This window comes from Exophiala xenobiotica (assembly GCF_000835505.1).
Source record: "Exophiala xenobiotica strain CBS 118157 unplaced genomic scaffold supercont1.1, whole genome shotgun sequence".
Lineage (NCBI taxonomy): Eukaryota > Fungi > Ascomycota > Eurotiomycetes > Chaetothyriales > Herpotrichiellaceae > Exophiala > Exophiala xenobiotica.
In genome coordinates this window covers 4,771,987-4,785,798 of record NW_013562494.1, presented here as the reverse complement: position 1 = coordinate 4,785,798, position 13,812 = coordinate 4,771,987, and the positions used below count along the sequence as shown (strand labels likewise).

At 52.6% G+C, this 13,812-nt stretch overlaps 4 protein-coding genes across 4 annotated transcripts; 1 reads left to right on the top strand and 3 right to left on the bottom strand.

Annotated features, from left to right (window-relative positions):
- Window positions 1–40: 40 nt before the first annotated feature.
- On the bottom strand, window positions 41–2,114 carry PV05_01875 (uncharacterized protein). The gene is made up of 2 exons (XM_013466923.1): window positions 843–2,114; window positions 41–780 (listed from the first exon to the last, which is right to left on the bottom strand). Exons 1-2 carry the CDS (start codon window positions 1,980–1,982, stop codon window positions 49–51), a joined length of 1,872 nt encoding a protein of 623 aa, XP_013322377.1. The 5' UTR covers window positions 1,983–2,114; the 3' UTR covers window positions 41–48.
- A 690-nt stretch (window positions 2,115–2,804) lies between these two features.
- On the top strand, window positions 2,805–6,407 carry PV05_01874 (uncharacterized protein). The gene has a single exon (XM_013466922.1). It carries the CDS (start codon window positions 3,310–3,312, stop codon window positions 6,007–6,009), a length of 2,700 nt encoding a protein of 899 aa, XP_013322376.1. The 5' UTR covers window positions 2,805–3,309; the 3' UTR covers window positions 6,010–6,407.
- Window positions 6,286–9,191, bottom strand: PV05_01873 (uncharacterized protein). Its single transcript, XM_013466921.1, has one exon. The coding sequence runs from the start codon at window positions 9,040–9,042 to the stop codon at window positions 8,185–8,187; it is 858 nt and encodes a 285-aa protein (XP_013322375.1). The 5' UTR covers window positions 9,043–9,191; the 3' UTR covers window positions 6,286–8,184.
- Window positions 9,192–10,141: 950 nt separating this feature from the next.
- PV05_01872 (uncharacterized protein) lies at window positions 10,142–10,957 on the bottom strand (the record flags this gene model as incomplete). Its single annotated transcript, XM_013466920.1, has 2 exons — window positions 10,142–10,674; window positions 10,726–10,957. The coding sequence occupies 2 exons, from the start codon at window positions 10,955–10,957 to the stop codon at window positions 10,142–10,144; spliced, it is 765 nt and encodes a 254-aa protein (XP_013322374.1).
- Window positions 10,958–13,812: the final 2,855 nt, after the last annotated feature.

Below are 13,812 nucleotides of genomic sequence, written 5' to 3'. Positions count from 1 at the left end.
CTATCATCAGAAATCATATCACATTAAGGCGAGGTGGGATGTTTTATATTACACCATCTCCATGCTGTCATCGTGATGATCCCTCCAAGACCTTCCATCCTCGTCTGTAGGTGCCGTCCCGGAAAAGACAGTCCAAAAGGACTCCAGCACTCTCACGACCACGGCCCTCAGCCTTTCATTAAACGCAAACGCCAGCGCCACCATTACAAGGACCATTGAGATCGGAAATATGATCGCCGCGATCTGGTACAGTTTCAGATTCCCGGCTTTGGGATCCTCGATATTCATGCCAAACCACGTTGCCAGGAAGGACAACGGCAAGAAGATGATGGTGACGACGGTAAACAGGAGCATTATGCGTGAGTGTGAGGCGGAAGCCTGAGCTTGAAACCTCGACATCCTACTCTCTGAAAGATTGGCCTGTTTCTGCTTGAGGTCCATCTGCGACTGGATTTCAGAGTGGGAGGCCTCAGCGGTGGAGGCGAGCGACGCCCATGCTACGCGGCGCTCTTTCACCATTTCAGCAACGGTGCGGAGCATGCGTGATTTGGGTTGGGCACGTGTAAGTGAGTGGAGAACGCTTTCTTGTCGCGACAAGATGTAGTCGATGCAGGTGAGCTCGTCAATGATGGCCTTGATGCGACAGACGAGGGAAGTTTCTTCGGTGATGCTCAAAGACGGGTCGGACAGTGGAGAGGAGATGGTGTGTTGCTGCTGGCGGTTTTGGAGAGAACGGGAGGCAGCGCAAAAGGCATTAAAGGCGGCTCTTTGGGATTCTCGCTGCATTGATATTGGCGTTAGGGGAGGTGAGGAAATAAGTTAAAGGAAGAGGGAGGGCTTACCACTTCCCCGATTGCTGCCGCGAAAAACTCGAGGAACCATTTGTCGTTCTCGAGCTGGCGTTGGAAGAAGACGCCCGTACAGTGCTCCACTATCAAAGCCACCAGATCCTCCACTTTCTTGAGGGGAGGCTGCAGACCTCGTTCGAGGTGTTCGACAATGCAGCGGTGAATGTTGGCGGAATCATACCGGTCGTTAAACCGAGCGGGAAAGGCAGTGATGACAAGATCTGGGTCCGCTGACAAGCCATTGCCATCTTTATCTTGTTCGTTTGTCGTTCGTGTGCCTTTGATCAACCAGAGCCATAATTGATCCACAACTATCAGTTTCGCGCATCCATCCTGGTCACCCCTCCCAGACGTGAATTTCTCCATGACTTGATCCACCCTCGGCACCGATCTCGTGAGGCCAGAGAAATGGTAGAACGCCTGATGGAGAGACCGCCGATCATGCAGTGGTGCCGTTTTATGAGGCAGATATGTCCTGACGAAGTCCCTATCGACCTGAGGCCTCCCCGGTCTCCCTTCTTTGACCTCGCCAATCAACTCTTGCCTTTCCGTCCAGGCATCTAAGGACTCCCAGTGCAAGAAGGGCATGTACAGCACAAGGTTACCCAGCGTCCCACGTGTCGCGCTGCCATCGGAGCCGGACTCCTCGTCGTCGACCGAGAGAGAAAAAGGGGTGCATACGGGCCCCATGAAACGGGCGTGGATCTGACTGGATGCTTTACCGTGAAACAGATGAGCCCAAAGATCCTTGCGAAGCAGAGGATTTTGGCTAGTGCCGTCCTCATTTCGGGGGACGGTAAGACCTTTTTCTGTGCAGACGGCGGCCATCAAGTCTTCCACCCATGACATGCAGTTCGCGGGTAAGTGAACCCATCGCAGGTCGGTTCTGTTTGCGGAAGTGGATTTCATGATTTGACGAGGTCCGAGGCAGGTTAACTCGTCGATAGATGGCCTTTTAGAGGCGAGTCGGATGGGGTTTGATGTGTCGATGTCCACAATCGTGGCATGTTTGACATCGCGTAGGCGGAGTCGGCCGGCATCATTTCCTTCCACGGCAGTGCTTTCTGTGCATGCTGAGACGTTCTGAGAGAGCGAATGGGATGATGATTGATTGTCTTGATGTGACGAATGCATGACGCGACTGGATGTTAGGGGCTACCTGAGTTCTGTGTCTGCTATCTTCACCAGCCCAAAACGACAGGCACGGGCAAGTAACTACTCACTGTTTAGCAACAAGCACAAGAATTCAGATTGAAACGTGGACAAAATTCTTCTACTTAGCCTTCGAGTAGACGGAGCATCCCTTCAGCCTTGAATGGCTGCCTAACGCCTAATCAGGGCGTCGGCAAGGCGGATTCAGACTGTGCGCACAGCGACCGGGGTGCAACAGGTCTGTAAGGCTGTACGGTACTTCTGGGTAATGCGTGGACGCCTGAATCGCCAGATCACAGGCGCTAGCAAAGTTGCTGTCAGGGACTTTGCAACCCCAATGTTCATGACGGAAGTTAGCGTAGACCAAGCAAATAATGCATCTGGTGTATCCGGAATCGACACATGGGTCGTCATCGATCAGTAAGAAGAAGCAATCGATTCATGGCAAACCGTGTATGTGAACCAATGGTGCTTCCTGCAGACCATCATTGCATGGAATCGTCTTCGGCCAAGCGTTACATTGCCTTGCCCAGCTTTACAGTAGCAGCATTGGTGGTGCGTCGATGCCAATGAAGACATTGGCTATGAACATGTAAAGCCCAAGGGACAGCGGAGAGTGTTTTGAATGTGCAAGATTGACGTGGCACGATGAGGTGCGAGGTTAGTTTAGTGTAGTGGAATACCAAAGGATGATGGCCCGGTCCTTTGCCAGGCATTCGGAGCGGGACGCCGGGATGAAGCAGTCCAGTTTGCAGTTTGCAGTGGATAATGTAGACACTCGCTTGTACAGGAACCATTATTCACCGACCTACTGTGCACCCTTCGCTTGACAGGAAATATCGTCCATGGAGGTCTCGCCTGAGCCCTTCATCCAAAGGCATTTCATTACTGGGTAGGCAGAGGAGTTGGCACGCACGAAATGATCAACCCTGGATCCCTGCCATCTTCAATTCCCTGCCACCCACTTTGCCCACCGCCTGCGCCTTGACTGCCAACTACATCATACGAGCCTGAGCCTGAGCCTGAGCCTCCGCAATAATTGCAAACGTGACACGACAACTTTTACTCCCAATAATCGTTGTCACTCTATCTATTCACCTCGTTGTCGTCTAGCTGTTCCCTGCGCCCTTCCGCCTTCAAACCCCTTGGGAAAGTCCAAGATTGTGACAAAGTCAAAGATCTACCGGCCTAAGCGCCGTAGGACAATCGCAATCTCTCCACATCGAATCCCCGGACGCAAATGATACCCGCGATATAAGCGCCTTGACCACTTCCACAGCAGGTCGCATCATGCAACCTACGGTCCAACATGCCTTCCAAAGTGCGAGATAACAGCGCCGAGAGGCGGCGAGAAAAGAAGGAGTCTACAAAATCAGAAAAGGAAAGAGACAGGAAAGACAAAGACAGGGATCGAGACAGAGACAAGGAAAGGCACCGATCCCATCGAAAAGTTGCAACAAAAGAAAAGACATCGTCAAGAACATCCCTTTCACCGGTCGACAACAAGAGACGATCCTCAATGCCTGGAAAAGTCGACGATGTACCTTTCAAGTCGGATTCAAAATCTAGTCTACCATATCCATCTTTTTCCAAAGAGCACAGTCGTGAGGCTGTCGGGACAGCTGCCCGGCCAGTGTTGAATATCTTCACACCTCCTGCAACAGACCTGAATGCTTCCAAGGACAGACTATCAGCATCGAAACATACTCCGACCGCACACAACGCACCTCCCAGTCCGCCTCTGACTGATCAGAACGCAGGCTCGGGAAAGTGGAAGTCCAATGCAGGGAAGCCAGTCTGTGTGCAAACGATACCTGAAGAAGAGAGATCCTCGAATGGGGACAAAGATGCAAGAGTCAAGATTCGATTACGGCCACAATCAACCAGATCGAATGGTCATCTGCGCAGTACATCGGAACTGGGCACCGACAGTTCGCCGGTCAGGAAACCTCGAGAGGCATCAGACAACCTTCCCAAAGCCTCTACACCGCTCCGCAACAATATTCCGCAGAGATCTGTCAGTCAGCCGACCAGGACAGGGTCCCCTGCTACGCCAACAACTGCGACCGAATCAGTCGCAAATACCAGTTCAGATGCCACCTCCATAGCACCTGAACAGCCTAGTATTCAACGGCCTGGGTCCAAAGTACCACAGGCTGCTGTATTTCAAGATGTCCAGACTCCCGGCACGATCTATCCTCAGTCAAGGGGGATTAGTCCGCTGGAAGTCTTTGTGGAACAAGAGTCGTCGTTATCATCAGGGACACCTGGTGTTAATTCTGCCACACCTGGCCCCCCGCCTCCGCCGCCTCCTCCAGCTCCCGTGGCCGTTCCCAGAGTGGACTACCTTCTTCAGTACGGTGGCTTACATCACCCTGTACCCAAAAATCTTCTGCTGGCAGGCAAGCCTATGGCGATCCAGCAAGCACAGTCGCCGACACAGACTCCGATCGTGGTTGCACACCTCTTCGAACCATACATAGCGCTTCTGGACGACTTTGAAAGAGTCATGTTGAAGAATGGGTCTCTGGCAGTTGCAACCGGCTACCGTTCAGTTGCACGGCGGCTCCTCGACAGGCTTGAAGCAGTTTTTGCACGTGACATTTCTTCTGAAGCATGCCGATGCCCAATGTGCGAGTACGACCTCTCAGAAGACGTTAGATGCGTCAGCTGGGGAGAAGTTCTTGAACTGGTGTCAGGAAGGAAAGATCTCCCTGCTTGGCCTCCCTTCGCCTTTACGCAGTCGCCTATAGGTCTAGGTATCTCACTCGAGTTCCACGTACCGATGCAGAAGCTGGACATGGATGTTCCTGACGAGTACCGAGAGCATTACATTCGACAATCGCGGAAGACCAAACAAAGTGTGGACAAATGGCTCAATCGGCAGAGTGACAATCCGAGCTCCCCTCCTGAAGAAGTCGACGAAGAGACTCTCACGTTCGCCATCCTGACACACCTCCCAGCCGACCAGCGACCGGTCTTCAAAGACTTGCTTGGCATCGTAGATCGACCTATTGAACCTCCAAGGCGAATACCGACGCCAGAACTCCAATCGCAGAACGGTACAATCCGCCCTCCGCAACCTACACCCACGCCGGCTCCAGCTGTTAAAGTCAGACCAACACATATCGCAATCGCGTCACAGGCTATCCAGCGACTCTACCGACTCCACACAGTGCCACGAGATTCCGAATCAGCGCTGTTCCTGCTCAACAACCCAACGTTGCACAACGCCCTGGCCACCCTCGCCGCCATCTCAAACGATGAGTGGGAAATCTTGGTCTCAGGCCGCTTCGACGGGTTTCTGCGGAGTGGAGCCGAAGACGCTCCTCCCTCACTACACGATCTGCCTTCTTCTCGTGGCCCAACCCCACAGAGGCCGTCGACTAGAGGCGTCACACCTGGCCATGCCGGCGCACACGTCAACGGCAACACCTGCACCAGTGCAAACGGCTACCGCTCCCGGCAAGGAAGTTATACACAGCCATATCCAACCGGTAATGCGCAATACGGCGCGCCCATCGCATTCGACGAAGAGACCGAGCTGGCAACACTCGCCGAGATCGAGCGCGACATCTATGCGGGCATGGAGGCGCTCGAAGACGCATTCGAGGCGCTACACAATAAAGCAGAGATCGTGCGGCGGGCGCTGCGCGAACGATCGGCCGGTCTCGCTGCGGCGCAGCAACGACGACGTGGTGGGACCGTCGGCGGAGGCATCGAAGTCCGAATGGACACGCCCGCAAGCGTTTACGACGGCGGCGGCGGCCCCGGTGGTCCAGCAGACATGATGAATAATGGCGGACGCTGGGAAGGCGAGACTGATGATGGACTCGGTGAATGGGACGGCTTCAGCGAGATCGCGCCAGACGATTCGGCCAGTAATATCTCCAGCGCGCGCCGGCGGAGGCCGAAAAGACGGAATGAGAGACGCACGCCCGCGCTGATCGAGGAGGAAGATGAGTTTGATGATGGGAGTGAAGGGACGGGGAGTCCGAGGAAGCGATAGATGAAAGCGATGAGTACCAGTTAAGGGATCCACCATGATGGAGGGACCGGAGTTGCATATCATAGCGCATACGGAGCTTGGAGTACGGCGTTTGCGCAGGAGTGATGGATTCCTGGGATAACAGACCACAGACCAGAGTCCGCAGTCCGCCGAGCTCAGATCTGGGCAAAGGTCAAAATTGCCTGGGATTTCAGCGAGAAGGACGGAGGCTAGGCACATTGCACGAAACGTCCTATACAGCAGGTCGATCGGCATGGAAAATGTGAAATGTTTGTGTTTGGTATTCGAATGCGGATTGTCCTGTCATTGTAATTGTGCCATGTGTTCACTAATGAGGAAGAACGATGAAGATACGAGTACGCCAGCTGCGTTTGGTGATCCATATCATTTGACCATCCTGCGCGATATCTGAAGGAAAGACATTCGCTTCCTCTAAACTACCAAGATAGATGCACCTTCGAGACCTTAGAGCCAACGTGTCCCGCATCCCAGATCTGCAGCCTTTTCTCCTCGACTCTTGTTTGCCACAGCCCCTTTCCGGCACAATATTTGCAAGGCACCGCCCAAGAGCGTCACATTTGAAGGCAGAGCAAGGTCTGGTAGTTCTATATGGCATGCGGCCGGAATGCTCTTTATTTCATGTCTGAGCACTTCCCAGAGTGCGCATGATCCTTCAGCATGTCCTCCAACTCCCGTCGACCGTAATGTCTCGACGATGATTGGTGACGCCGACAGGCGAGACATTTCAGACAGAAAACGTTCCTCGGATGCGCGGATACGTCTTTCATTGTCTCTCAACTTGTCGAAGTCCTGATCGCATCTGTTCCTGATAGTACCACAACAACAATCCGTTGAAATCGAGTACCGTAGTGCATCAAATGAATATTGGATTTTTTGTCGTTCTTGAATAATCCCCCGGATCAGTGTTAAGACCACTTCAGCTTTCCAGGCATAGAGAGCGCAGGCGGTGTCATTGTTCAGATTGGTCACCCTGATGCATTCCAGTGACCTCACCCGGAGATAGCTGATAAACAGGATGAATAAAGTGGCGTGGGTGGACAATCGAGCGAGAGGGACGGCCTGCAGGATTATGCCTATTAAACTTCGATCGGCAGCAGACAGTCTTTCTCCGGAAGTCATAGTTTGCAGCTTTATTTTGTCCAGGCTCAAATTTGTCCTGAGCATCGCCAATGCCTCGGCCTTTGATAGCTCCTTCCTGATGTCCCAAATACGTTCTTCGAGGTCTGTGGTATCCGTCTCAACTTCCATGGCGGCGTTGCCTGGGTGCCTAGACGTCTCTGCACAAGGGCTCATCCTGAACTCGAAGTCGGAAAGAGATCGCGGGCCGGTAGGACAAACGAGGGTATCCGTAACCAAATTGTGAGATCAAAGGTCCAGACTGGACAAACGGCGTTCTGTGTAAAGCAGACTGATAGCTATGAGTATGAAAAAATATGCAAAGCAAAGCTGTGATACAGATTAACGTTTGTGAGAAGCTGATCGAAGCCAGCAACCGTTGGGCTTGAGATGTGTCGGTCGCAGGTGGCGTGGACCTGTGTCGAGGAAGGAGCGGATCGCTTAATAGGAAGCAACGAACTCGGGCCTCTGGATCAGTCGATGTGCAAGTGCTGGCGAGTGCTGAAAGACCGATCAAAGTGCGTGCGAGGGCAACCGCCATCAGGTCTTGCTTAAGTGTCGTCGAATCTTCCTTTGTAGATCTGAGCATTTGTTGCGGCATCATCTCGAACGCTGCCCATAGACGTCATCTCGTGCTCGATGAACAAGGGCTTCTTGACTTGACTTCCATAGGCGCTACGGTGGGACCATTTGAGAAAGGTACGGTCGATGCTGAGTGCGACTTGGGTGCGAAATGACCTGGTCACCGCAGCAGGTTCTGATCCTTAGGGACCGCATGCCTTGTACCGTGCATGGTGAGAAGGGAACACCTCATGTGGCGGAGAACGAGCATCAAAACACCAAGTTGATGCTGAAATGATATCTCGGCCACAGAGTCCTTCTTACTTGTAAGGCTTGGAGCGTTGTTGCCAGAGAGGCAGTCGTCAATTCGTCCAAACCATTCATTTCGCTGTGCGCACGTCTTTTCAAGCGCTTGAGTGAGATATATCTTAGACAAACTGACTTTTACACCGAGTTGTTCCCATAAGCAGACATGAATCAGCCTGCCATTTCATATATGACCTTCTCTTCCCGCTTCGTACTCATCTCTGTAGGTTGTCTCCTATCACCCACTACCTCGTGAACACCGGAGATATATTTGATGGTTGGGGTTGCATCGGCAGCATTCGTTGGCATGGACTCGTGATATTCTGGAATGATCCCCTTGGAGTGGTGGTTGGAGGCAGCTTTGACTCGTCGGTACAACCTCATGACCCAGAATGATAGACCGAGTATGATCACCAACACTGCAGCCACGCCAACAGCAATCCCTGCTTTGGCTCCTGCGCTGAGACCTGGACGGGGTGGGTCGATAGCTGGATGGGGAGTTGCGGAGATGGATGGGGAAGACGAGGTCGTGCTGAAGGGGTTCGTCGCGGCAGCCGACGTTGCGCCAACACTCGAGCTGCGCACATTGGCAGGGCTCGAGGCGGTCGTCGCAGATAGTGTCTGTCCGCGCTTCAGAATCAGGAATGCTGGACTGGGAAATTGGTCGGCGTGGAGTGGAAAAATATCTGTCCCTGTAAGGACGAATCTTAGGCAAAAGCGGTCGTCAATATCGATCTGCGTCTCGGTCACAGTGATCGTCCAGGGCAGCGTTCCGGGCTCGGTAATGTTGATGTTTGAAGCGACACGTAGGGCGTACGAGGCTGTGGGATCGAAGCTGGTCAACCACAAGTCGGACATGGAACGGTTCATACCCTGCCACGACCAGGTGATGCTGTTTCCATTGTTGTAGACATCGGTGAAATTCGGCCTAGTCCCCTCAGGTATGTTCCACTGCCCAACATTCTGCGCAAGGGCTCCTTGGGTCAGAAGAAGGCCGAACAACAGTGATGGATAAGCTAGGGTCAGCATCTTTCGTAGACTGAACGCCTCCCAGACAAGAACGACAACATGAGCACGGCGTCGAGGACGAGCAAGAAGGAGGCTGACAGGAGTGAAATGAAGCACGGAGTACAGGGAGTGAGTAGTAGCTTTCAAAAAGAGTACGGAGTACGGAGTAACATGCCAACCGGACGAAGCGAAATAGGTCCATGATACCCTGTTGTTTTGACAATGCCAGGTACCAGCTAGGTGCCAGCTACCTAGCGAGCCTAGATACGAGTACCAATTGGAAAGTCTCCTTCCCGGCACTTAGGTACCGTAATGACGTTCTCGTGCATTCACCAGCCGTAGCTCAACTCCCCCTGTTGACTGCCTGTGGCTAATAGAACGGTTCCATTTGAGACAGAAAACAAAATGAGACACGCTCAGGCTGCGGGAAGGGTGGAGGATGGTGGATGTACGGACGTCGACGGGGATTGAGGTGACGCGTTTCCCAAGGAGCTAACTAGCCGTGATAGCCCTCCATCCTTCTCACTCCTTCTCTGTACCCCTAGACGATCCATTATTACCTGGTATCAATCCGATAGAACTCGATCTTGTCGTGAAGGAGATGATTCTCTCCAGCTGTTCGAATTGTCTTCGAGATTGATGCAAGAACAGGCCACGAGCCATCGTGTGCAGCTCTTCTTCCCGGCAAGGGAGACGATGCCCACAGAATTGTGTTCATGGGGGCCAAACGTCAACAACAATGAAAGTCGGAAATGAGATTTGAGCTACTCATCATTGAACTCGAGACTTGCTCTTCCATACCTTTCAGGCTGTCTCACCTCATGATCAAGTCCAGAGTACTTTGTTTTCCACGAGTGTCCTCGCTACTTCCATGTTACTAACACAAAGAGAGTCTTTTGGTCAAGATACAAAGTCTTGAGCCACTCTCTCGAGTCTGCGAGATAGAGCGCGCAGGAGCCCCTGTCGTATTCCGTCATTTCCACTGGCTGCCGCCCTACTGCTAAGTCAGCAGCGGAAAGAAGGCTTCTCAAGAGCGAAGAACAGGACGCCGAATATCACTTTCAGGTCTGCGGATGGGAACGGTGTCTTCCACGATCACGTTGCTCTTGATTCAACTCGCCTATCTCTCCTCCACCACGTCCCAGAGCTCGTTCTTATGTCGCAACAAAAACTCCTTCCCTCCTGTGGCAGCGCTGATCTTCAGCACCAGACGAGCCATCTCCTCTCGCAGCTGATTGTAATCCTCCAGCAACTCCTCGAATTGCTCCTCGCCGGCCACGAGCATCCTAGCTCGTGCCACAATATCAAGTCGCTTTCCGGCTATCCACGAGAGCAGGATCTCGTCCTCCAAGATCTTTCTCCAGTCATTGTGCTCCTTCCATCTGCGAGCCACTTCGCCATACCGGTCGTTGAAGGCTCCATCGTCAACCACTTCTCTCTGGTTGAGCCCAAGGCAGACCAGTTCGAAAAACTCCACTCGTGGAGCTTCCTCCTCTTCGTCACAGACGCGTTTCATATGTTTGAGGACGTCGAGGTTGGTTCGAATGATGCGTTTGAAGATGTCGTTTGCGTCGCTTTTGGCTTGGAGTTTGAATATGGCCCTGGTGGCCCTCTCGACGTCGGTGCCTTTTATCGGCCGATAGTGACGGTAATCTGCGCAAAGAATCTCAGTTTCAACTTTCAGGATGAAGGATGTCTTTGTACCTATGCCTGTGGAGTTTTGTGTGAGCTCTTGACGCTTAGAGCGTCCTGTCTCCGTCAGCCGCTGCGCAAGCCCCCACATCTCGTGCACTTGGAACTCCCGTGGTTCTGCGAGTGGAAAGAAATTAAGTCGGGAGGTGAGATCGGTGAGTGTGAGGATTTTGGCTGCTTGATCTGGCCAAGGAGAAGCAGTCTCGGCATTGTTGACTCTAGCTCTTTCTCTCGACGACATCATTGCGGCTCAGCTGGTCCTGCGGCTTGACACAAATTGTGCGGCTGGAGACCAGTCGATTGTGGGTGATCGCGCAGCTTGCAGTTTTTGACGACAGCAAGGTCATTGCGCCAAGAGCACATATACTGCCTCACCCTGAAGTAGTGTCAGACCGCCTATGGCAAGGCTGAGGTTGGAAGGGGATCATGTGCGACTTCGTTGGTACAGCGCAGAAGCTTGGTGGCAGACTGCCAGTGGACGCCTCCTAGGATATGGTGTTTGTGCCGGAATTGGACCCAGAACCTGTTTAGTGAGTCAGATATTCTATCTATAAAGTGGACAAGCTTGACAGTGCTAAGGCTGAGGGTACACTGGACTATCTGGCAGAAGGCTGCTGCTTATAGTGCAAACAGATCGTTGGGTGAGCTGTCATGGACCGACCTCAGTGCACAATGTCACCAAGGCATTTCCTTTGTCTCGGATCAATCAATGACCGTGATACTAACGTTGAGAACACCACGCCTCATACCAGACTGGCTCCCAGGGCTGAAGCTGACGGACAGGATGAGCGGGAAGCAACCGTCCCCTTTGTCCCCTTTGTCAACGGCTTTATCCAACAGCCCTATCCTCTTCAACGGGTTGCCAGGGTGAGCACTGCCAGTCCAACAGTCTTCCACAGACCACCACGTCTTTACACTCATCCGGAGCCTCGCACAACAAAGAGCGGACCTGTATCTCCAAAGTTCCCTGCAATGCCGCTTTCTCCTTTTCCTCGTCGATCACCCTCAGCAGCATCTCCCGATCAATGTGGTTGTTGGAATGCGCGTCATGAGCTCTGACAATATTCTGTCCTGCCTCAACCATATCTCTCAACTTCGGGATGGGATCGACACATTCAAAATCAATGAGCCATTGATTGCAGGCTTCAAGTACAACTGTGGATTCGTTGCAGGTGTCCTTCAACAGCTCGCTGCCCATTTCGAGTTCGATGGCACCTTCCTGTTCGATGTGCCAGACCAGATTCTGGAGGGTTTTATGGAAATGTGCAACGCGAGGCAGGATACTCTCCAACGCTCGCAAGACTAGACGTGTCCAGAGTACTTCATCTTGGGCTGCGGCAACATCGTCAATCCCTCCATGTCGGAAATATGTCGGTCGACTTCCTTGGCTGAGGAAAAAGGGGTTATGTAATTTGCTGATCGTCCGTGCCATTATGAGTGAGAAAATTGGTTAGACATCCTGCTAAGATACATGAGAGTCCCCTGTCGCTAATATATCTTCAAAGTCGACAAACGGACTGAGGGAGCTGACAGGTCGGACTTGACAAGCCTTCATCACCCTGACCGCTCCTCAAAACCAAAGCCAAAGCCTCGCAAACCAGCCTCGTGCTGCAATCATAACCGCCTTCCTCGGGCTGTACGGAACGAGGCGTTGGCAATGCAAGAACAGTAACTGTCGACCAAACGCGTTGGTGATCCGTTCGCCCAAGCAGGACTTTACACCACATTCACCTCTCGGCTTTCTGGATCATTGGACGACACTTCTTCCGATCAGTTTGACCTCGGAGGGCGAAGCTGATGCGCAAATGCTTCACTTCGAGTGCCGTCCTGTGTTTGCTATGAACTAACCTTTGATGCGATCCGCTTCACCAAAAAGCGCCAGCTCGAGATTGCATTCACCTCTGGCATGTTGGTGCCATTGTCATCCGCAAATCCTCTGAGCACGCAGTCGCAGTGAAGATGAACGTGGCTGGACTGCGCTGACTTCACAGTCACTGCCTGACCTCTAGGCCCGCGGCTGCAAACATTCACCTCAATATTACCTGCCTACAATTCCTGTTAACCTTCTCATCTACCCCAGCCCCGCCTGATTTCGTTCATGTTCCCTACTCATCTCTCCAGTACCCACCGCCACATTCCTTCATCACAACAAAATGTCCCTCAGCATGCCAGAAGCCGTGCCCGGTAACGAATTCGGCCTCGAGCTTCTCGTCGGTCAAGCGAACTACAATCGATGGGCGCGCGGCTTTCGCATTGTGGCTTTGTCAAAGGGCCTTTGGAGAGTCTTCAATGATAATTGGGACGTATACACTATTCGGTCGAACCACCTCGAGAACCGTCTCGTTGCTGAGCAAGGCCTCGGGCTTCTCATGCTCTGGGTCGAGCCTACTCTCAGAAAGGAAATCGAAGAGGAATACCGCCCAATTGATGCCTGGAATTACCTGAAGACCCGTATAAGATGGACGACGAGACCGCTGTCAAGGTCGCCGACTCCAAGTCGACTAGCCTGCGCCTCAAAGACTGCAAGAACATGACCGATTATTTGAACCAACACACACTGCTAGACCAGGACTGCGAGGATGCAGGTCAACCCCGAGGACTTGATTGTAAAATCAAAAACATCGTTGGGGGCCTAGGCTCAAAGTACAGCACTTTCCTTACGCCTCTAGAAATTCAGAGCTTTATCGAGTACGAGAACCTCCCCGCACTGACAAACGTACTCCTTCAATTCGAAGATCAATTGGTCATCGAGGAGCGAGCCGCCGAGCAGGTGGAAGCAGAAGTGAAGCTCTGCAGTGGACGCTGGCAAAGAGAATGAAGCAGACTGGGAGCAGCTTTGATCGCCCAAGCACAGGGGCTACCAGCCAAACATATCCAAGTTGCAACAACTCTGTCTCACGACGATCATCGACCGCATTGCTCTCGTCCAAAGAGGATCGGCCAACTCCAAGACTCATTCTGCACCACTGAACATTTTCCCAATGAGCTACATCCCCCCGTGGGCCTTCACCGCGTCAAAAATTCACGCCCCAGCACCAGCACGACCCTGTTGTACGAGCACATCATATCCAATGAAAACCCAGCAACGAGAGAAGATGA

What these genes read in the sequence shown, in the direction of transcription:
- PV05_01875 (XM_013466923.1), bottom strand. Translation starts at nt 1,982, where the DNA reads ATGCATTCGTCACATCAAGACAATCAATCATCATCCCATTCGCTCTCT. An exon ending in CGGCAGCAATCGGGGAAGTG is followed by an intron (nt 781 to 842) that starts GTAAGCCCTCCC and finishes ATATCAATGCAG; the next exon opens with CGAGAATCCCAAAGAGCCGC.
- PV05_01874 (XM_013466922.1), top strand. Translation starts at nt 3,310, where the DNA reads ATGCCTTCCAAAGTGCGAGATAACAGCGCCGAGAGGCGGCGAGAAAAG.
- PV05_01873 (XM_013466921.1), bottom strand. Translation starts at nt 9,042, where the DNA reads ATGCTGACCCTAGCTTATCCATCACTGTTGTTCGGCCTTCTTCTGACC.